Source organism: Cupressus sempervirens, chromosome 8, assembly GCF_028749045.1.
Source record: "Cupressus sempervirens isolate cs-2001-9-10 chromosome 8, ASM2874904v1, whole genome shotgun sequence".
Classification (NCBI taxonomy): domain Eukaryota; kingdom Viridiplantae; phylum Streptophyta; class Pinopsida; order Cupressales; family Cupressaceae; genus Cupressus; species Cupressus sempervirens.
This window is the reverse complement of record NC_143125.1, coordinates 737,277,935-737,301,167: the sequence shown is the minus strand read 5'-3', so window position 1 is coordinate 737,301,167 and position 23,233 is coordinate 737,277,935. Positions and strand designations below refer to the sequence as shown.

At 32.4% G+C, this 23,233-nt stretch overlaps 1 protein-coding gene across 1 annotated transcript; it reads left to right on the top strand.

The window, feature by feature from the left end:
• Positions 1–12,921: 12,921 nt before the first annotated feature.
• LOC149544539 (protein RALF-like 33) lies at positions 12,922–13,272 on the top strand. Its single transcript, XM_089796410.1, has one exon. The coding sequence runs from the start codon at positions 12,922–12,924 to the stop codon at positions 13,270–13,272; it is 351 nt and encodes a 116-aa protein (XP_089652536.1).
• Positions 13,273–23,233: the final 9,961 nt, after the last annotated feature.

Here is a 23,233-nt window from a genome sequence, read left to right as displayed (position 1 = left end):
CTATTTTGGACATGAGTTTAATAGAGACATATGAGGAGATCTTTCTTCGATAAATCATAGTATGAATTGTATATCTTAGAGGATCATTCTCATTCCCCACTCTTGATCTACTTGATAGTTTATCTCTTGAGAGGTATTACCCAATGTTACTTTTAGAAATTTTATATTTTCTTTCATACTAATGGATCTTGAGTTACAATTAGATGGTTCTGGACGATTCATTGTGAGAGATGGGTAACACGATTATCTCCTTTAGGTGTATTTGCATTAAGATGACAATAGGAGATGGTAGTGTGTTGACTTCTTAGAATAGGAAATGGATTTGTTTAATCATTTTTGAGAGGCTTACATCCTTATAGATTCATGATATCATGTTATGTTTGATCTCTCAAGATTGAATCGTTTTAGATGTTGTTGTGAGTTTTCTCTTGGGTTTGTGAAGGAGATCATACATTACACAACTAACATTTAAGATTATTTGTGCAAGGATATGCTACATGATTATGATTTGTTGATTCTTTCTTTGGTCTTGATTATCTTCTTTGATGTTTGGGTTCCCATAACATTGTTTTATGGGATCTATTTGATCTATAGTGGTCACTCTTTTGTGATCATTTCTTATCACATCTGCTTCATTATTTTTTTTTGATGACAAGGTGGTTCCTTTATCTTTTTTATTTTTTGGAAGTTGAGAACATGAGAGATTTGTGGAGACTAGATGAGAGAGATGTTTCTTGTAGTGTTTTTGCTACAAGATTTGCATATCTTTGTGGATGTTCCCTAGTAATACATGTTTACACTTTCCTTTTGTTGTTATCAGTAGACTCGGTATGCCATTTGTGTTTTCAAATTTGACATTACCCATGTAGTGGGAGTTCTTGTATGTGGTTGGTCTTCATTGACTAGTTTGCACATAGAGCTTGAAGTTGCAATTTATAGGTTGGTTATGTTGTTGGCATGAGTTTTTTGGTGTTGGATACTTTTGAGGTATGGGTGATTGGATGGGTTAGCATTTACTGTGGATGCTATTTTCAATCTGGTAGGTTTATCAGTTAAATTGGAGCAATTAGTTTGGTTGTTGTTCGAGCTGATTTTTATCTTGTTTTTTGGATAATTACTTTGTAGTTGTGTTGGGCTAAGAAGTTGATTTTATTATGCTCATGATTTGTCAAGCAACATGTAAATCTCCAAGTGAAGGCTGAAAATGTATTGTAACTTGTTACTGAAAAGCACATTAGCTGATAATTTGGAGGGTGTAGTTTTCTACTTGGAAAGGTTTTTCGCATGTATACCTCTGTTTTCTATTTTGTCTCATTCTTCTAGTTTCATGATTGTAGAATATTGAATCTGTATGTTGCAATGTTGCTAATATTTATTTACAGTGATAAATTGCAATCACTTTTATTTAAGGTTTTAATTGTGTGAAATCAACTATGTTTGTATACGCTTTTATGATATAATAGTACATATTTGTATTTACTTATTAGAAGCTATTCAAGAAATTATTAGATATTATAAGTGCATACTGATCTCAAATGACTTAATGAAAAAATATATTAAAACTATAGTTTCTACAATTTCTGAAGAATCTTTTCATATCATAATTGCCTTAATCTTAATAGACCGATTTTTACAAGAGTCACTCCCATTGGAATCTATTGGAATCTGTGATCAGCAAAGAATATGACATGATAGAATGTTAACACCTCTAAAGCTCATATACCAACTGTGGAATTCTCATACTAATCCTTACCGTAAATAAATAATTATAAACCAGAAAAAATAACTCTGAATTGTGCTCTGGCTTGGAGCAGAGCATGCTCTGCCTTTTAATTGTGTGTCTAAAAACAATGATACGCAGCTTACGTGGCACATAAGATCCCAATTTTACAATCTTTTCTATCTAGAAATCTATGCAGAAGAATGGTACTGCTCACTGGTTGTAACATCAGTTTTACTTGTGAGTTTAGTAAATAAACTGCTCTTTATTTCGTGTTGGCTACTTCAAAACTACAGTGTAAAGTCAACAAAAACTAATGCGTTCTCATGCATCGATGGAGAATACAGAAACTAAGCTATCTGGTTAAAACATTTTGAAATTCTAATGCAAGCTAAAAACGAACTACAAATCTAACTGAGCGTCCTGTCGTTGATTTCATAGTAGAAGGACTGCAGCTCTGAGGTGCGTGACGGTGAATCGATGTTGATGTGCTCCGCTTTCTCTGACAGTTTCAGCTCTTTCTCTGACCGTTTCAGCTCTTTCATCAGTGCCGTGGCTTTGCCTGTCGTATGAAGCGCTCTCGCTATGCTATTTTCATCGGAGTGTTTTGCCCATTTGCTACTTTTTTCAACTATGACGAACTTGGCTTTTGCAATGGAAGCATATATGATGTCTGCTAATGCCGACTGTAACTCCTCCAACAATTGGCGGGTGTCAGCCTCAGAAGTACGTTCCTTCCACCCAATACTTTCGCACAACTTGTACACCGCATTACCTCCCGCAACTTCCTTCCAGTCCATGGAATCATACGCTCCTCCGCTCTCCAAATCCTCACACTCGGCCTTTGTCTTCTCCGCCTTACTTTTTAATCCAAGTGTGTTAACTACGGCTGACATTATGTCCAAACCTCTGGGATTGCATACTTTCTTTTTACTTTGCTCTGCAAGCTCATGAATTATTCTTACTGAGCATTTAACTGTTGAATGATACATTCTTTTTGGTGGAAGAAGCCCTTTTCTCACGTTTGTTTGCAGAGTAATGAAGAGGTCATCTGCGGCCTTACACAGGATGTGGTTGTCTTCCTGTGCATCAACAAGATCAAGTATTTCCCATGCTTGAGAGTACGCCTCGAGAGAATCCTTAACCTCTTTGGGAGGAAAGTCATGAGAACCATTGCCTGAAGAGGCGGAGCATTCTAAATAATTACAGACAGGAGAGATGTGGATAATGGTACTGATCAAGGAAACTGCAGCCATTTTCCAAGACGTTTTAGTGGCCTCTACAAATTGTTTCTCCACCTCTAAAGCTTTGTATTCCTTCTGCCACAAGTACTTATATCTCGTATCCTCTCTGGGACCGAAATTGCTCAGATCAAAATCCTCCTCTTTCCTACGTTGTAGCAAAGCAACCAGCTCTTTACAACTAGTTTCTCCATCATGATAGCCATTACTGATAAATTCTTTTGCTTTTGCAATGGACTTCTTATTAGCTATCCACAAGCTTTCTCGAGTCTCATCAAGCATCTCCAGGCCTTCCAAAACCTTCTCATAATTTGAGAACTTCTCAAATTCCTTTCCACTGTGCTTGGGCTGTAAGAAACACATAGTGGACATGAATCTACTTTGGAAAAAGCTAACGGAGATGATCCAACATAGTTTGCTGAAGAATACCGTTAGCCATTGTACCATCATCATGAAATACAAGCACGTCGTCGGGATCTGGTTTTTGGTGGTTTGCTTCACAACAAGCTTTTGAACTTCTGTAGAAAGCCTTTCTTCAGCCGCAAGCTTCATCTCTCTATCTCGTATCAAGTCTTTAATGCGCCTTGTCCAAAAATCCTCAACGTTACAAATTGTTCGCCAGGTCTCTGAATGCCATTTAAGGTAATATCCTGCAGCTATTCCTGATCTCCATGAAACCACTACCCAGCCTATGAGGATGAACGCAACTTGCAGAAAAGTCACCGCCAATTTCAACAGATTAAAGGCTCCATGTGTCTTCACAGATGGGCCACTCATGATCCATCCAATCATTGAACTCCCGATTAGAAGCCACAGCATGACTGCTGCAGAGGAGCTCAACGGTGACTTGGCAATTATGTATTCAGGAGTGTAAGCCCGAGCAACAATCCAAGCTTTCAGCACTTTATCTTCGACATCACGCCACTTCCATTTCTTTACCTCTTCGTCTTTTACTTGCCGTAGAATCAGAGGAATCTTTTGAGCAAAAATAACCTGTTAGCAAGGAAATTTAAACAAAGAGACATTAGTGCTGGGTTTTGAATTCGCGATAACTGTTAGTTTACTCGCTTTGTTGTCGGCATTTTTTATCATAACTTTTGTTCAGAAATATATACTGAGCATCGAATCTATTTCTTTCTTTATCATTTTAAACATGTATTAAAGAGGGGCTGACAAAAAGCATTCGCTGTTGCTCTTTTCCTTTGTTTTTACAATGTACATTCAAGAAAAGGATACTGTCCAATAAGAAATTCTCCCGAGGATATGGTTGCATTCTAATGTCAGCTCCTATTCGTATTACATATATATAAAGTTACTGTTTTGGAACGTGAGAAGAAACGTGAAAATATATCAACAGTATTTATAGATGAAAGCATTGCAAGACGCGGGAACCTAATTCGTTTTTTCTTAGAAGAAACATATTGCTAATCAAGAGGATCCTGATCAAGTTCACTCTTGAGCAGATGGTGTGCCGTTAGTTTTATATCGAGGTCATAGGATAAGTATTTCATGGCATACATAAATTGCTTCCACCAACTATATAGAACTGTTTGTGCGTGTGGTTTTTAACTATAACAAGTTATAGAGAATTTTTGACCGTTCAATAGTGAAGAATTTGTAATTGTATTCCATACAAGGTATTTGTATTTTTGATATGACTGGTAGATCCAATCCCTCCTCCCTTATATTATGGGTATCAGAGCCAATGTGTGTGAGGGTCACAGCTGCTGAAACAGTAAGTGTTTGATCAGTGTGCTGTCACAGCCTTCCTTGAGAGATCTCAGTCACTCCAGTAAAAGGAAATTGTTTTATGGCGAAGGAGAATCACTAATGTTGTCTCGGAATCGTGTAGTTCATGCATAGCAGCGCTGTCATGCTTGAGCGGATGAGATTGAGCTTTTGGGGAGATCATTGTCATGCAGACCAGAGTGTATATTTAAAAGATATGAATTTGCTGCTGCCTAGCAAATGAGTCAAACAATCAAATGGTTTGAAGGTTGTGAATATGAAGATTGTCAATCTAAATTTACTGAAGCAGAGGAATTTATAGGTCTGGGAATGCCCAAAAAAGCCAGCCACACAAAACACTTCATCTAGCAACATAGAATTGTTTGTGCACTTATTTTTCATTGAAACAAGTTTTAGACTATTGGTGACTTCTCTATAAAGAAGAATCATTTTGATTGTCCAGTTCCTCGAACCCCATGCCTATTCCTGTCGGAAATGGCTAACTCGTAAACTTTTTTTGTAATGCCTTTGTGCATATAGATACACGACATAAAGACATTACAAAAAAGTTTATGTAGTCTGACAGTGTCTGATATTAAATTGTACACAAACAGAATGGAGCCATAATTCCGATAACATTTTTTTTTTTCATATAAAGTATTAACATAATTCACATATTTTTTGCATTGATTTTCTTGAATGATTCATTAATATGTAAAAATTAAGTTTTTATAATTGTTTATAAAATAGTTTTATAATTAAATTAATTTCTATGAACTTAATTTTATCCTTTATCACTTTTTAAAACTATTAGATATATTCATTTTATTTTATAATTTATTTTTTTTGTATTTATTGAAACATTTGTATTAATGGATAAATAGTTTCAAATTTTTATTAATTGAAATAACATTTTTATTTATTTTTATTCTTGATATATAAAATTTGTAATGCTTTTTTTTTTAGAACAATTTTTTTTATTAAATTAAATTCTAATTCATAATAAAATTGATTAAAATTAGTATCTTTTATTTTATATATTAAATTTATAATTTTTTAAAGACTAATAAAGACTAATAGTTGTTTCTAGTTATTTTTAAAAAAAAATTATATGTAAAATATTTGAATTTAATTAAATTCTAATCCATAATAAAGTTAATTAAAATTAATACCTTTTATTTGATATAAAAAATTTATAAATTTTTGAAAAAATGAACTCAAATCTATTATTGGTTGAGGTTACAACCTTTTTTTGGAAGGTTTTTCAAAAATCAAGACTATATTAAGTTATATAAATTTTATTTAAGTTGTGACTATATTATTTACATACCTTAATATATTCACCATCTCATAAAGGACAAAACAATGGAAATGTCAAGTTCAAGAAGGTAAAAATTAGAACAACTAAGCACCTTTAATAATTATAGAATTTACATAATTTTTTTATTATATCTTTATTTGTTAAATTTTATGATTTGTTTCAATCAAAAAATTTATCTATCACAATTCTTTCCATTAAATTAATACTAATTATATATTTCAAAAATAAATAGATAAGAATAATTTTTAACTATATGTTTTAATATTATTTATATAATTTAATAAATACACCATTTAAAACTATTTTTTCTAAAAATTGAAATACTTAAAAATTTAAATATAAAAATGAAAATAATTACTTCTTAATTATTTATACGACTATTAATTAAAATATTTGAACCATCCCAAAATAAATTTAAAATTTAGAAAATGAACAAAATATATATCTTTTAGTGCAATTGAAAAATGATTAAATAAATTTTGCTAGTATTAAGAAATCATTTTTAATACTTTATTATAAATTTTTCTAGTATTAAACAAAAATATTTATTTATTTAGCTAGCAAAATTTATAATAAAGTATTAAAAATGATTTCTTTTTAATAAGATAAAAAATTAAATTTGAATGTAATGTTTTATTAAGAGGTATTAAATGTAAAAAAAATAAGTTCTTACTATTCATTTTAATCAAAAATAATAATAATCTTTATTTTTATTTTTGTTAAATATTTTATATTTTTTTGAAACTATACATTAAATTTATTATTTCAATAAATACAAATGCTACTTCAATAAATACAAATGTTATTTATATATCATTATTTTGAAACTATTTATACAATTAATAAAATGTTTCAATAAATACAAAATAAATTAAGTTAAAAAATAAAATAAGTTTTAAAAGTGATAAAGCATAAGATTAACTCAAATTAATTTAATTATAAAGATATTTTATAAACAATTATAAAAATTTAATTTTTACATATTAACCAATCATAAAACTATTCAAGAAAAACAATGCAATGTGAAGTATGTTAATACTTTATAAGAAAAAAAAAAATGTTATCCAAATTATAGTTCTGTTTGTGTACAATTTACTTTCAGATACTGTCAGACTGCATACAAAGTGGAGGGCACGGTGGGGCAAGAATAGGCATAGTGTTCGAGGAATTCAGCAATCAAGGCAGTCGAATGAACTGCCTGGATAGCTATTGTTGATAGAGAGGAATCTCATTGGAAATATAGTCACTAGGCCAACATTTAATTTCATACTTCACATCATATGAAAAAGAATTGTGGTAGAAAACAGTGGAATAAAATAAAGTGACCATCCTCTACTACCCATGCTGCATCTAAGAACTTGATAAAGGTTATCCATTATATCCATTACAATTCCTTAATTTGAGTTGCCATCTCAATTTGAAGTAGGAAGCTAATCATGTGTCCATGTACTTATTATCTAATATCAGTCAACATTGTGATATCTAAATAAGCTTTACATAATCAATGTGTTATGCTAGCGATTATTGATCTACTAGTTGAGCATTATACTAATTAGCATAATCTCTGCTTGGTTTTACTTCATTTGAAAAAAAAGCGTAATACTATCTCGACAACCTGTATCTATATGCAATTACACGAGATGTTTTACAAAAGAACCCAAGAGGCTTTTAGGGAAACCAACCATATCGGTTATGAAGACGTAGGCTTCACCCACATTCGAAAATCACATTAAATGGAAATTCCTTTGCAATCCAAAGATCTTCTTAGGCTGAAAACGAGATTATTAAGCATTGACTTAACTTTCAATGCGTCGGAGATATTAAAGTTGTTCATAGAAGATTTAGAATGACCAGGTCCAATAGTTCTGCATAATTTAGGCATGAGAATTATGTTCTTTTAATTGTATTTACCAATCACTTGTACTTTTAACATTGATGTTTCAAGATTTGTTAAATACATTTGTAAAATAAATAAATTGAAATAGTAGAAACTCAATTAATCAGTTGTTAGACATTAAATTCTGCAATTTAATTCATATCCCTCTGATATAATTTTCAGATTTCATTTCGTGTCTAGGTTTACTGAAAACAAATTTGAAATAGTCAATCTGAACCAGTTTATTGAATACTATTTATGCACAAATGTAATTTTTATTGAACACTATTTATGCACAAATGTAATTTCAGATAAAACATTTAAAATTTTAAAACTTAAAATGTGCTTATTGTTGTATTTTTTATAGGCTAAAATAATATTGTAATCACTCAAGTTTAGCTAGTGATTAATATTTTCAATTTCTATCACTTAGATAAAGTATTTTTATTTTATATTTTAAGTTTTTAAATTTTGTTATGTTTATATGTGAGAATTTTAATTTTTAAAATTGCTAAAATTAATTTTCTTTCACTTGATTGATTCATATAATTTGAGTCTTATAGGAGCATACTTTAAGAAAGCACTACTTGATATATGAGGATCACAAGAAAATTAATTAAAAATAAATATCTAATGATTTAAAAAAATTAAATACTTATTATTATTTTTCAAAACATTTTTAAAAAGATGTGTAAATTTCATTTCATAGTTTAATTATTTATTCTAATGTATTAAAAATTATTTTTATTCGTCTTTATTCATTTTCTTAGACAATCTATGTCTAACTGGGAACTCAAAACCCTATTTTACTTATAATAAAGAACATTCTTAGATTAATACACAATGTTTATACATATATAAAATATAAAAAGAATATTTAAGTAATAAATATAAAATTATTTAAATTATACATACATGTATATATATATATATATATCCATTTTCAATATTGGTAGTATAACTTTATTTAGTAATATATAGTTTTTTCTTACTAAAATCAATAATTTGAAGAAATTTCATCATTTTAGCTAACATGACTAAAATTGATTAAAAGTCTATGATTTGTAAATAAATCATTATTTTATTTTATCTTACATGATCTACTCACTTTAACCTAAAGGCTTCACAATAAAGCTTAATTTATATTTCACATTTAAATTGTTATAAACAATTACTACTTTCTTTAACGTTAAATATTTTTAATCTTCATTTCCTATATAAAGAAAATTAATATTATAACTAAGTTAGAATAATAAAATTACATTCATACAAAAAATTAGAAATTAGTTTAAATTATAAAGATATCTACTAAAAAATGGATAATTTTTATAATCATTCTAAATCAAAATAAAAGTTATGATGTAAAAGTTCTATTTAATACTATTTAATTATTAATCAAATACTAATTAGATTATATTAAATACTATTATTACAATTAATTTTATTTATTTTCTTATTTACTATTGTGTCTAATTAAACTATTACAAGTTAAGAAAATACAAGCCACTACATGACACTTTTTAAATTTGAATTTTTTGGAAAAATAAAATCTACAAGGTTTGCATCACTAAGAATAAGTTTAATTGCATCTGAAATAGTCCTTCATCCATTTGATGATGTGCTGAAGATGCTGTGAGAGCTTTTCATATACAACCATAACTCAATTCACAAATACATTATATTATTTTTTAATGAGAGTCTTTCAATTTCATATGGAATAATCGTTGAATTCACACAAACATCATATTAGTTTTTTTTAAAGTGAAAATCTAAAATAATACGTCACAGTTAAAATTTTTTGAGAATAACTTTTTAAATAAATAAATGTTTTTGTCTTTTATATTTTAGATTCAAAACAATACGACTTTTTACATACCTTTATAATCTAGCCTTCAAATAGCTATTGAGTATAACAAGTTCTATGATAACCATAAGCCACCAATTTCAATTCTGAAAACAAAAATAAGAGGGTTGTTTGTAAACATCTTTTGTTTCTTTCGACTAGAGTTCACTATATTTGATGTTGATGGAGAGGAACCACACACTCATATAGTGACTTCTATCTCTATTGATAAGCCAACTATGGCTTCAGAACTAGAGAAACCACCAGAATATTTGAACATAGTATATTCAAATGTTGAGTGTGGTCGAGGTAAAACAAAACTAAAAGCATGTCAACATTTCTTAAAAATCCATTTAGGATAACCTAATACACAATAAACTTAAGGGTTTGGGTATGTCTTGTTGCCAATCCAACTTTTTGTTCCTCCTATTTAGTAAATAAGTGATGTATAACCTACAAAAATACAGAAACAACCACTATAATAAGATGTTTATTATTATTATTAAACTATATTAATAAGATCATAGATCACATACTAATATTTTTTATTTTATTCATTACTTTTTAAAATTAAAATCTTTAATTATTATTTTTAAATGTTTTTTAACATCAAATATTTAAGAATAATAATACAAAAACTGCTTCAAACTTAGTAAAAAATATAGAAATATGAATAATAATAGTAATTATTATTATTTTTTGGATACGTAATCCTTGATGAGAGGACTGCAATTTACTGATGTGTTGTAGGCTCTTGCCTAGTAACATAAAATGTCCCTTTACTGATTTTATATAATATTTCACGCCTCTAATCAGATTTTCAAGATCAAACAACTAATATCACAAAGATCCACCAAATTTCTCAAGAAACCCCAAATCAGGTATGTCCAAAATAGTGCCAAAAAATTCACAACTTCACAAATTATTAATAAGTCTGAAAATGGATATTTTTACAGAAATTTCAGTAGCATAACAGCCTACAAAATGACATTTCCAAATTTGTATACCATTTTCACAACAATTCACAAATGTAGGACAAAAACTATGCTCATCGGGCTCCCGAAATTAACACAAAAATGCCTAGAAACACCACAAAAACACTAATAATCTATCTCAGAAGTTTAATTAAGTCTCAATACATATATTCAGCTCTATTTTAACATCTTAAAGTCTTAAATACAGCAGCAATCCAAACTGATATGAAATACTCAACTGAAAACACCAAACTCATACAAAAAACACACCCAAAAACCCACAAATCTGCACTGTTTAGCATAAAGGGAAACTCTGTATGAGCATGCACATATCCTTAGCCTTCCTAGAAACTTGCAAACTCCCATTCTTGGGTCTCCCTCTCCACAAGTTTGGCAGCCTCTGAAGAACAACAAAGAAATGAGCAAAATCAAGTTCTGGAATGAGCCCAAAATGCCTCCAACCCCCTTAAAAGAGGGCATAACCCTAACTCACGTCCAAGAGGGGTTAATAAAATATAATTTAATAATAATTTTTATTTATTAGTCCATTGGTTTCCAAAGATTATCCCCTTTTTCTGAAACTTCACCTTTTTGGAGCTTGCCTGTCTTAGCAAAGTTTATTATTTTTTAATTATTTGAAAAGGGGACATGACAAGTCCTCGCCTCCAAAATATTGCTTGTCCTCAAGCAATGAAGGTTGGAATTCTCAAGAATATATGCTCCTTCCCAAGTTGCATCCTCTAGTGGTAATCCTTTCCATTTGACCAAATGCTCTATGACGCTCATGTTTCTCAATCTTTTCTCTCTTGTATCCAAAATCTCTTCTGGTATCAAAACTAATTTCTCTTCATCATCAAGAGGTGGTAATTCTATAGATACTATGGTTTGCTGGCCTAGAACCTTCTTTAGGCAAGATACATGAAAAATATTATGTATTTTGCTGTTTGGTGGGAGCTCCAATTCATAAGCTACCTCTCCTACCTTCTTAATGATTTTATAAGGCCCATAGAACCTTGGCTTGAGTTTCTTTGCCCCACTCCTCTTCAAGGTGCTTTGCTTATATCGCTGCAACATAAAAAATACCAAATCTCCCACCTCAAAAGATCTTTCAATCCTTTTCCTGTCATCATATATCTTTTGTTGGTTCTGTGCATGTTGTAGATTATCCTTGAGGGACCTTATTATGTCTTGGCTTTGCTTGACGAAATCACTTGCTGCGAGTACTTTGCTATCGAAAAGTATTAGATCAACAAAGGAAAGGGCATCATAACCATAAAGAGTACGAAAAGGAGGCATACCAATAGACATGTGATGAGATGTATTGTAACAATACTCCCCTAGGTGTAACCATTTCACCCAAGAATGTTGTTGATTTGAAACATAGTTCCTCAAATATCCCTCTATCCATTTCTTAACTATCTCTGTTTGTCCATCTGTTTGAGGGTGATAGCTAGTACTGAGAGTGAGTTCAGTTTTGGCCAAATGAAATAGCTCCTTCCAAAAAGAGCTGAGGAATCTACTATCCCGATCACTAACAATGTTTCTAGGCAAACCATGTAATCTAAAAATTTCCTTGAAGAACAATTCAGCCACTTGTGATGCCTTGAAATAAGATGTGATAGGAAAGAAATGTGCATACTTAGTTAGTCTATCTACCACCACATATATGCAATCCTTACCTTGAAGCTTGGGCAGCCCAGTGATGAAGTTCATGGAAATACTTTCCCATTTTTGTTCTGGAATAGGAAGTGGCTGCAACAACCCTGCAGGAAAATTTTTCTCACTCTTGCTTTGTTGGCATACCATACATTCCTTAATGTGTTTAAGGACATCCTCCTTCATACCCTTCCATGAAAACTGCTCTCGAATTTTTCTGTATGTCTTGAAGTATACCTGATGACCAGCCAAAGGTGTGTCATGAAAGGCCCTCAATATCCTCTCCTTAGTTTTTGACCCTGGCACTAAGAAGATCTTGTTCTTGTAATAAATCAATTCATCAACAACCTTGTACCTGTTATCATCCAATAACTTATCCAAAATCTTGGTGGCAAAGGAATCTTTACCATACTCTAAAATTATGGAGACTTTCCAATCAGCAGAGATAGATGATAAGGAACACAAAGTGGGCTTCCTTGAGAGAGCATCAGCAACCACATTATTCTTTCCTTTCATGTATTCAATATCAAAATCATAAGCTTGCAATTATTTTAATTATTAGATGGTCGCAGGTTCGAGACTCTGCGCGGGTGCTCTGCTCCTGTTTCTGTTCTTCGTGGGCGTTCATGTGGAGGGCTCTTTCCATGCAAATTTCATGAAAATTTCTTCGAAGAAGGCTTGTGATGGGTCGATTGGAGAGTGTTTTACAGAGGAAGAGATGTTGATGGATTCAGAGATGAACAGGAGGATTCTTGCAACCACTCAGTATATAAGCTACGCGGCTCTGACAGCCGATTCAGTGCCCTGCAGTACAACTGGAACTTCTTATTATAGCTGTGGGACTTCAGGGCAGGCAAATCCTTACAACAGATCTTGTACTCAGATTACTCACTGTGCAAGGGATACGAGCTGAGAGATTCTTTTTCTTCTTTCATCGTTTTGATTTTCCATCTGGAAGTTAATAAAATCCCATGAGGGATTTCGTCAGTGTTCTCGTTATGGATCGTGCTATGATTTGTAGACCTTCTTCAATAGCTTCTCATTAATAATATGCACTCCACAAATTCCTGAGTTTCTCTGTAAATTTGCTGTAGGAATTTCATATAAGTTCAATCGGTATGGAAACTCATTATTTAAATTTCGTTTGAATTGACATTTTCGTTCATGTTTGATTGTTTCATAATAAAGAGTGTTATATAAATCCAGATTCTTTTCATTGTGAAATCATACGAGGCAGGCACTCCAGGCTGAACTGGTTTTGTTTTATTAAAAAATCGTATTTTTTTCTAATTGTAAATTTACCATTTTTATATTTAACATTCAATTATATAATCAATTGTCAATATAAATGTTTTAGCAAAGTTTATTATTTTTTAATTATTTGAAAAGGGGACATGACATAACAATAATAAATATTACTAAAATAATCATAATTGTAATTATAACTATACATTTGAAAATAAGAAAAAAGAGTAGAAAAATAATAATGATGACCAAATATTCAAATCCTATAAATGCTTGAAAAAAATTATGAAAATTTCTTTAAAATGGAGATGATCAAAAGTATTATAAATATTTAAATGTAAATCTAAAGATTTCTAATAAAAGTGCTCTTATCGGTCCAAATGTTTTAGCCAATCAAATTCTACATAATTGTTTCCCTCAAAAACTTTAAGTAAGAAATTTGCATTTATAGTTTCATTGACAAGCTTTTTTTAAAAATAAAATAAAAATATGATTTATTATTGGTTATAATTGAAAGGTTTAATCACTATTTAAGTTGTTTTTTTTGCCTATTGTTCTAATCTACGACATGAACTAAAAAGAAACTCATACTTCTAATGACACAACCTAGGTATCTCCAAATAAGTTTATTACTGCAAGCTATAAGGTCTACCTTGTTACTATAATATGATAACTACTCCAAGAATATACTTAGCTAAGCTGAAAATAGGCCAAAAATTATACAATACCCCAAGACAACCATATTACCAAAGATGAAACACTAACTATCAAGAAATATGAACAGATGCAGTTGTTACAGAGCCCACCACTACCAAAGGCTAGAACACAAAAATCATAGTTAAGACTATTTTGTTAAGGCTTTGATTCATAAAGATCTAGTTCATGTAAAGAGTTCCCAAATTCCATAAGATTCTTAGAGCCCATAACTTTGACATGTAATTTTTCTTTACTTCATTTGAGATAACAACAATTCTAGAAATACTAAAACTTGTCTGATATCTCCAACATCAAATTGGTATAAGTAAAAAATATTATATGTGATTTTGAAAATTAATTTAGTTATCCCTCTAGCCTACTTTTCATTTTCATTTTATCTTTCATTTTTCGTTAGCTAGGTTAACACCTTTTCCAAACTTTTGAGAAACTTCCCCAAAGCACTTTATAATACCAATTGTAGGATGGTGTAGACATGCATCTGATTTTATTTTGATTACAAACCCGGTTAGGATTCTTCTTTTGCGCCATTTTGAAAGTGAGAGACCTTCCCAACTTGGCTTGTTGCAGCTTTGGTAGGTGTCATCCCTAGCCTATTCAGCTTTTGTTTACTCTGCTTGGATTTGAAAATCTAAAGGTTCATATTTTTTTGCAAGTATAATATTACATTTTGCCAAAAAAATGTTATACCTCTATTTGGCATATATATCTATGTTTGGAAAATATTTGTAGCATTTTAGGCATTCAGTGATTAATATTTGATCCTATATCACCGAATCTCACATCAACATCATCTTGTTAGTGTCAGTCCTTAGATAGTTTTGACATTTGAGTGTCAACACACTTAATTACTTTTTGTATTGAAGCTAAGTATACTATGTATGCCAAGACACAATGTATGCTGAGCTAGCATTTCAATAGGTGCCAAGTGACTTCAAGTGCCGATTAGTATAGAAGTGTCGAGTGATATACAAGTGTCAAGTAACAATTGATGCCAAGAAAGTTAGAATACAATATATGCTAAGTGACCCAGAATCACATATGTGCCAAGCAAGATAGAGTGTAATTGGTGTTGAGCAATCTAGGATAGTATGTGTCAAGCACTAGTAGTCCAGATGTGCCAAGTAACACAGAATCAACATATGAGTTTGTGCCTTCAAAAACTCAGATGTAAACCATTTTTGGACCTAACATAGAGAGATTTTGAAAATGAAAAAGGATAAGGATGAATCATTTACATTCCCTATGCAATCTCCATGCAGCCAATTAGAAAAATGGAGAAGGCATGTAACCAATAAGAAAAATGTAAGGAATAAGCAAGAATTTGATATTCAATATGGATCGTAGATCCATACCTAACCCTAAGTCTTCACATTATTTAAAAGGAGGTACAATACTCCATTGCATATGTGGATGGGAACAGTATATTGGGAGACTATAGAAAAATTTAGTGAGAAGAAGGAAAGACTTAGAGGAACAGAGCAGCAATTTCATATCTAGTTGATCAGAACAACACAAGGGAGAAGGAACATGATCAGATATCAAATCTTAGAGGATCAAGGTTAGAAGGAGTAGAAAAAGTGCCTGAAATCAGCAATTGAGGATTGTATGCAATTAGCTCAAAGATTCCTAATACTTTCTTATCATTGTTTTAGATGTTGGCATCCTATATTGAAAGGTTAGCCTAACAACTAGGTAGGAGAACCTTTGGAGGAGGTGATTGAAAATCCTATTTATTAGGTGGGTTTAACAACCTCTTGTAAATCCTTTAATAGGGTGACACTTCATGTAAAGTTTTTGTAAATCCTCTAACTAGGTCACTATTGACATAGTATAAAACCTTTAACAAGGCAGACCATTAGAAGTACTTGTAATTCTCTTGTGTCATGTGTTGATGCATGTTTTCATTTCATGTTTGATTATATGTTTTCATACATGTACTTTACTTTTAGTAATGTGTTAATGAGGGTTTGAGAGGGTTTGAGAGGATAAAAACTAGTTACTTTTGATTCACCACTCAATTGGTATCAAAGCTCAGGCTCTCACAAGGAAAAGCCTAACAACTTAGAGAAAAGGTCTGAAGATGGAAGTTTTCAAACTTGGGAAGATCATAGACAATTAGGTGATTGATGTTCAACTAGCCCTACACAAAGTGGAAGAAGCTAGAGAAGAATTGAGAAAATCCTTGAAAAGAAGGAAGGAGATAGCCATAGTTGAAAATGACATACACTACAAGGAGATTGATACCATGCAAGTGTTCTCAAATGAATATTCCAAAGAATTTGATGTAGCAATAGCAGAACTGATGGAGAAAAATAGAGCACAAGTGGAATAAATCATATTACTCAAGCTTGAACAAGAATCACAAGCCATAATGCTTTGTCAAGTGATTGAACAAAAAAAGATAGCCATTGAGGACAAAGCCATGATAGAAGATGAAAAGAGAAATATCACTAATAGACTAGAGGAGAAGAAAATTGAATTTTAAAAGATCTCAAACATACAACTAGACACCTTAAGCCAAATGATGAATGCTCATCATGAGCTAAACATGAAAGACATTGAGATTTCTACTCTGAAGTTGCAAAATGAACAATTATAGAATGAATTGAAAAGAGAGATAGCAGAAAGCTACAACAAACCCAATGAGGATATCAATTATTGTGAGCAATTACTGAAATCACCAAGGGCCAATAATGACACTTTAGGACTTGGTTACACCAGTACTGAACAAGGAGAATCAGCCAAGATTGCAAAAGTAAGGAACAAAAAAGGTAAGAATACTAAACCTACTTGTCATTTCTATGGTAAAAAGGGGCATACCTCTAATGTGTGCAAGAGCAAGAATAGTCATCAACATGATAAGCCTACAAATGCAAGCTTTTGTCATAAGTGCAAAAAGCAAGGACATCAAGCACATGGATGTAGAACCAAGACTATGAGAATACCAAGATTTGAAGGTCACTACTACAACTACAAGAAATATGGATATAGAACATTTGAGTACAAATCAAAGCCTATGTGGACACCCAATTAGCCTACAAGAGGAACCAATCATGCACATCACTACAATTGGGATTACAATACCAAGTATAGCTGTCACTATTGTCAAGAGTATGGACACATCCCTAAGAATTGCATAAGAACACATTTTAAAGGAAGCTACAGTAGATGGTTAAGCCAAATTAAATGTTTTAGTTGCTTGAAAATTGGTCGTATCAATACGAATTGCCTAAAAAAGTCCAAGGCACCCAAGAAAAAAATCAACAAAGGAAAAGAGAAGGTTGATGTTGAACAAATAAGAGGAAAAATGAACAAGACATGGAAGAAGAAAGGTGAGTGGAGCACATCTAATGGAGGGATCACTTCACCCAAGAGGTGAAGTGATCACACTTCATCCAACTATGCAAAAAGAAAAGTGTATGGAACCGATATACAAAGTCAAATCATACATTGGTTCCAAAGAATAATGAAGTACTACAAAGAAGAAATCTACATGAGAAAAGATGTCAAGCAAATTTTTTTGTCAAGTTACCCTTAGATGTCGAGTGAAGCTCCAATGGATGTTGAGTTTCCAATAGCTACCAAGCGAATAGTTGAAGCCAAGTGAAATAGAAGCCTAGTGGAAGTCAAGTAAATGAACTATAATGGAAGCTGAGTCATACTGAATCTTTCAAGTGTCGAGTTTTATAGCTATAAGCATGAAGCATTTAATGCTAGGTCTTTGATAGGTATAAGGTCAAATTTTGTTCATTTTTACGCCATTCAAATGCAAAGCAAAGACGAGAAGAGTGAAGAGGCAGTCAAGAAACTACCTTATAGTCATTTGCATTGATTTCAATAGAGATTCAACACAAACTCATCGATTCAAAGGTATTTATCAAGTGCTGAGCTACACAGAGTTACAATTTTTAATACATTTTAAAGCCTTAGTTTGATAAAATGGTCTCTGGCTCTAGAAACCCTAAGACTAAGGAGTATCATGAGATTCAACTAGTTAGTAATGAAGTTAAATAGCCCAAATTTAGGCCAATCCCCAAAGTTGCCTATAAAAATGACCTGACTGGCACATTATCTGTCATTCCACCCAAGGTTGTCATGGTCCAAGATTTAAGAAAATGCTACAACTGCAAGGTTGGTGCCATAGGTGATTTAGAAATCTTCAATTCCTATGATAAGCTATTTGACAATGGGTTACTCAAAGATGAGTTCCAAATTGTTGAGAAGAGGGTTTGACTAAAACCCTAGTTTTCCCTATGATGTTTAAGATAGAATGGATTTGCATTATTCTAAGCTAAATTCATGATAGATATTTATGGCTAGAGATAGGACCTATCAAAATTACTAAGATGAAAGTGCATAGGGTTACTAGTCTCCCAACCCTAGATCGATGAAAGACCTTGAGAAGTGATAGAAAAGAAGTAATTGAAAAGAATACTAGAGAAAAATGGAACAATAGGGGAATGACCATTGTCACTGTGACTGAACCCCTACTTGACTTTTTTGTGAGGATAATTTTGCATAAATTCTATCAATCTAGAAGACTAAACAACATACCCTAGATAGGTGTTGATGTGGCTTACAAGTTGGTGAAGAAAGATCATACCTATGATCTGGTTGAACTCATGTTCCAACAAATCAATGAGAACCTAGGAGCTATAAGGAGATCAAAAGTTGCTCAATACAAATTTGGCTCAGTTCTCATGTGCATATTCTTTTGTGTGATGGAAGAATTCCCTTCAATTGGGAAAATAAATCAGAATTCAAACAAGTCTATAGTAACACAAATCAATGAGTTCATTGATAATATGGGAGACAATTTTGAAGCCTATAAGACTAGCTATTTTGAAGACTTTAAGAAGTCTATGAAACAAAGAATGAGAATACCAGTCTCATTAGTTGAGAAACATGTAAATGAAATATGTTTCTTGGTTGATATTTATTTCACCTACATTTAAGCAGCAATACCAAGGGTAAGATGACTAAGGCCATTAGGATATGAACTAGATGTTGATGAAGCCTCACTAGCAATAACAACATTGCTGGCAAAAGAAATTGATAAGAAGGCTCCTCACTTTGGAACATATGATTTTGTCAATTCTAAAGTTGAGACTGAGTTGAAAATTTCTTCAGTCATCAAAAAGAAAGATAAAATGGTAAGGAAAATAAAGAAGACATTTGGAGCAAATATTGAAGGAGATGTAGGTGAAGAATAAGTAGAAATGGAAGAAGATAGTGAAGAAGAAGGTGAGCAAGGGCAAGAGCTAGAAGAACTAACACAAGGCCAAGGAGAAGACAAAGAGGAAGGTGCTGAGGGAGACAAAGCCAAGGAAGCACCTACAATTGTTGAGCAAAAGAAGAGAAAGGAAAAAACATAGCCTACATCTCAACCATAGCCCAAAAACGTAACAAAATGAGCTCAAACCAAGCTAGCTCCAGCTAAGGCAATAGCAATAAGGGCCACTACAAGGGTATCTACCCAAAAGGCTAAAGAGTCATCAAAGGAAAAGAAGAAAGCTACTACATAGCTAGTTGAAGAGCCTAAGAAGAGAAGAAGATATGTGGCTCAACTAGATACAAATGATGAAAGGAAAAAATGTGAGGACATAAGCCAATTTAAAGTGGTAAGTCGTCCTCCAAAATTTGCAATTGATAAGATTTGTAATAAGATTAAAAATGCAGATTTAAATGATTTAAAGTCTTTAAATTTCAATAAGCTCAATAGGGAAGAGCATAATAAAATAGAGGAATCTGGGTATGCCATGATGGCAGATTTCAAAAACACACCTATAGAGCTTGAAAATACCATGCCAAAGGAACTATATGAGATAGTGGAAAATAAGTGGCATTATTGTTTAAAGATGGAAAGGGATATTATAGAGTATAACCTCGCACAACTGAAGCCTGACATGACAAAGGCTCAAATAACTAAGGAAAATAAGAAGCATAGTGAGAAATTTGCACCCAAATATAGAGCCTTTTGTATTCTTCAAAACAAAGTTGAAGATGTTGTAACTAAATCTACACAGCTATGGAAAATAATATACAAGACAACTAATGATAAGGTGGAAGAAAAAAATAAGGTAGAATCTAGTACCAAAGAAAAAGTGGAAAAAAAGAAAGCAGAAGAACAAAAGGTAGAGGAAAAGAAGGAAGAAGAAAAGAAAGGTGAGGAAGGGAAAGGAGAAGAGGAGGATAAGGAGAAAGAAGAGGAGAAATTAGCTAAGGGAGAAGAAACTATGGCAACAACTGATTAGTAGCAATAAGAAGACCAAAGTGTGCAAGAGACACAATTGCCACCTCCCAGTCCACCTCATGTAATCACTACACCTATAGAGACATTAATCATAAAGGATGTTACTGACAAGATAGCTTAGAACATCAATCCACTTACTGCAAAGGATCTCTCAAAGATTCTTCACCAATCTACTTTATAGGCACAATTGTGTGCAAGCCCTATATTGGTGAGTGTAGATGAACTAAAAAGAGTAGTAGCAACACCACAAAGAGAAAAGGTGAAGCCAAAGGAACAACCTTTTACATACACTGCTACTAGAACTAAAGTTCTAATGCTTCCACCACCACCTCCACCAAGTGAAACAAGTGAAAATGTTCAGATGCTGAGTGCAAAGGAGAGGAAATTAGATAAAGAGGAAGATGTAGCAAAAGAAAAAGAGCAGGCTGCCATTTAGACATTGTTAGAGCTACCAAAAACTAGGACTCCTACTAAGACCATTCAGAAACTGAGCACTCATGCTATCCCCTTGAATTTTTAAACCCTAGACTCGAGTTCAACAAGAGTGGCCAGGGTACTTCACTATGGAGACCCCGAATTAGATGAAGAGATTGTGATGCCCTCCTATGATTCCAAAACTATCACAATAGCAAAAATAATAGAAATGCAAAATGCATTGGATAGAAGGATGAGGAAAGAAATATTGACAAAATAATTTAAACATAAGTAACCACTTCATGACATTAAGGACATCTTCATGGATTCCTTTAGCTTGCAATCACCAGATGAAGGAAAGCCAACAATTGAGCAACTATCAGACATAATTGACTAGGTGACAAATGAGGACCAGGACACCAATGTTAAACTGATGGAATGGATAGAAAGAAAGTTTCAAGGAAAGGTTAATGAAAAGATATCAAGTGACATTTCCCTTGAATAGTTAGAGTTGGCCATGGCAATAGATAAGGCCAAAATTGTTCTTGAAAACATTTTTTCATTGTATAGGAAGTTGTGTGACTTTTCCAATTTCACACAAGAAACTAATCAAAGAATAATGATTCTAGAAAGGAACTTGAAAATCTCTAGCATGCAATTACATAGAGATCCAGCTCAGAGTAGGAAGCATTTTGCACAATCACTTCACACACAAAGGGAGTTAGCTGTACTAACAGTAGATGAAGCAAATATTAAGGCAAAATTAATGTATATCCAGTCCTCTATAACTCCTCATTTAGAAGTCCTCCACAAGGAACAAGTTTATGCTGAGATAGTTTTAAAGAAAGATCCAAATCTTTCTACTCTTGATGGACTTGTACACTTTGCTGCAGAGACTGCCATCCTGCACAAGTCACTTGATATAGCTTTGGAGAATTGGGATGCAACTCTGAAAATAATAATAGAGGTAAACAACAATTTTTTTGCTAAATATGGTATTACTCCTTAGAACCCTTTGACATTAGTGTCAAAAAGGGGGAGAAATAATAAAGGGGGAGTTATATGTTTAAGGGAGATACTAGTAGAGGGGGAGAATACCTATAAATTTTGATAACCAAGAGGGGGAGATACAAAATTTTGGATATCATATGGACAACAACAACTCTGATACAAAGTGTAGATATTCGACAAGCTCTGATAGATCAGATACAAAGACATAGGTATAGAATATAGGAACAAGATGGAAGACAAAGAGTATTAGGCATAGTCAACATAGAATTTTGATTACAAAAATGACAAGGCACAAATCAACTCAGGGGGAGTTAAGGTATTTTGAACAAACTTTGAACAAATTTTGAAATTTTGTAAACAAGTACTCATAAGGACAGACTAGTAATATCTAGTTAAGTGTTTTTGACACTCATGTCAAAGGGGGAGATTGCTAGTCCTTAGATAGTTCTAAAATTTGAGTTTCAACACACTTAATCACTTTTTGTATTGAAGTTGAGTATACTATGTATGCCGATCCATAGTGTGTGTTGAGCTAGCATTTCAATAGATGCCGAGTGACTTCAGGTGCTGATTAGTATATAAATGTTGAATGATATACAAGTGCCAAGTCATAGTTGATGCCAAAAAAGTTAGAATGCAATATATGCTGAGTGAGCTAGAATCACATATGTGCTAAGTTGGTGCCGAGCAATCAAGGATAGTATCTGGAAAGCACAAGTAGTCTAGTATGTGTCAAGTAACACAGAATCAACATATGAGTTTGTGCCTTCTAAAAATCAGATGTAAACCATGTTTGGAGCTAACATAGAGATATTTTTAAAAGGAAAAAGGATAAGGATGAATCATTTACATTCCCTATGCGATCTACATGTAGCCAATTAGAAAAATGGAGAAGGCATGCAACCAATAAGAAAAATGTAAGGAATAAGTAGGAATTTTATATTTAATATGGATCATAGATCCATACCTAACCCTAAGTCTTCACATTCTTTAAAAGGAAGTCAAATACTCCATTGCATATGTGGATGCGAACAATATATGGGGAGACTATAGAAAAATTCAATGAGAAGAAGGAAATAATTAGAGGAATAGAGTAGCAATTTCATATCTAGTTGATTAGAATAGCACAAGGGATAAGGAACATGATCATGTTGGATACAATTGTTCAATTATGTATTGTCTTTGATGTCACACAAATGTCATATTAGTCATCAGACAGAGTCTAGCAAGCTCA

What these genes read in the sequence shown, in the direction of transcription:
- LOC149544539 (XM_089796410.1), top strand. Translation starts at nt 12,922, where the DNA reads ATGGTCGCAGGTTCGAGACTCTGCGCGGGTGCTCTGCTCCTGTTTCTG.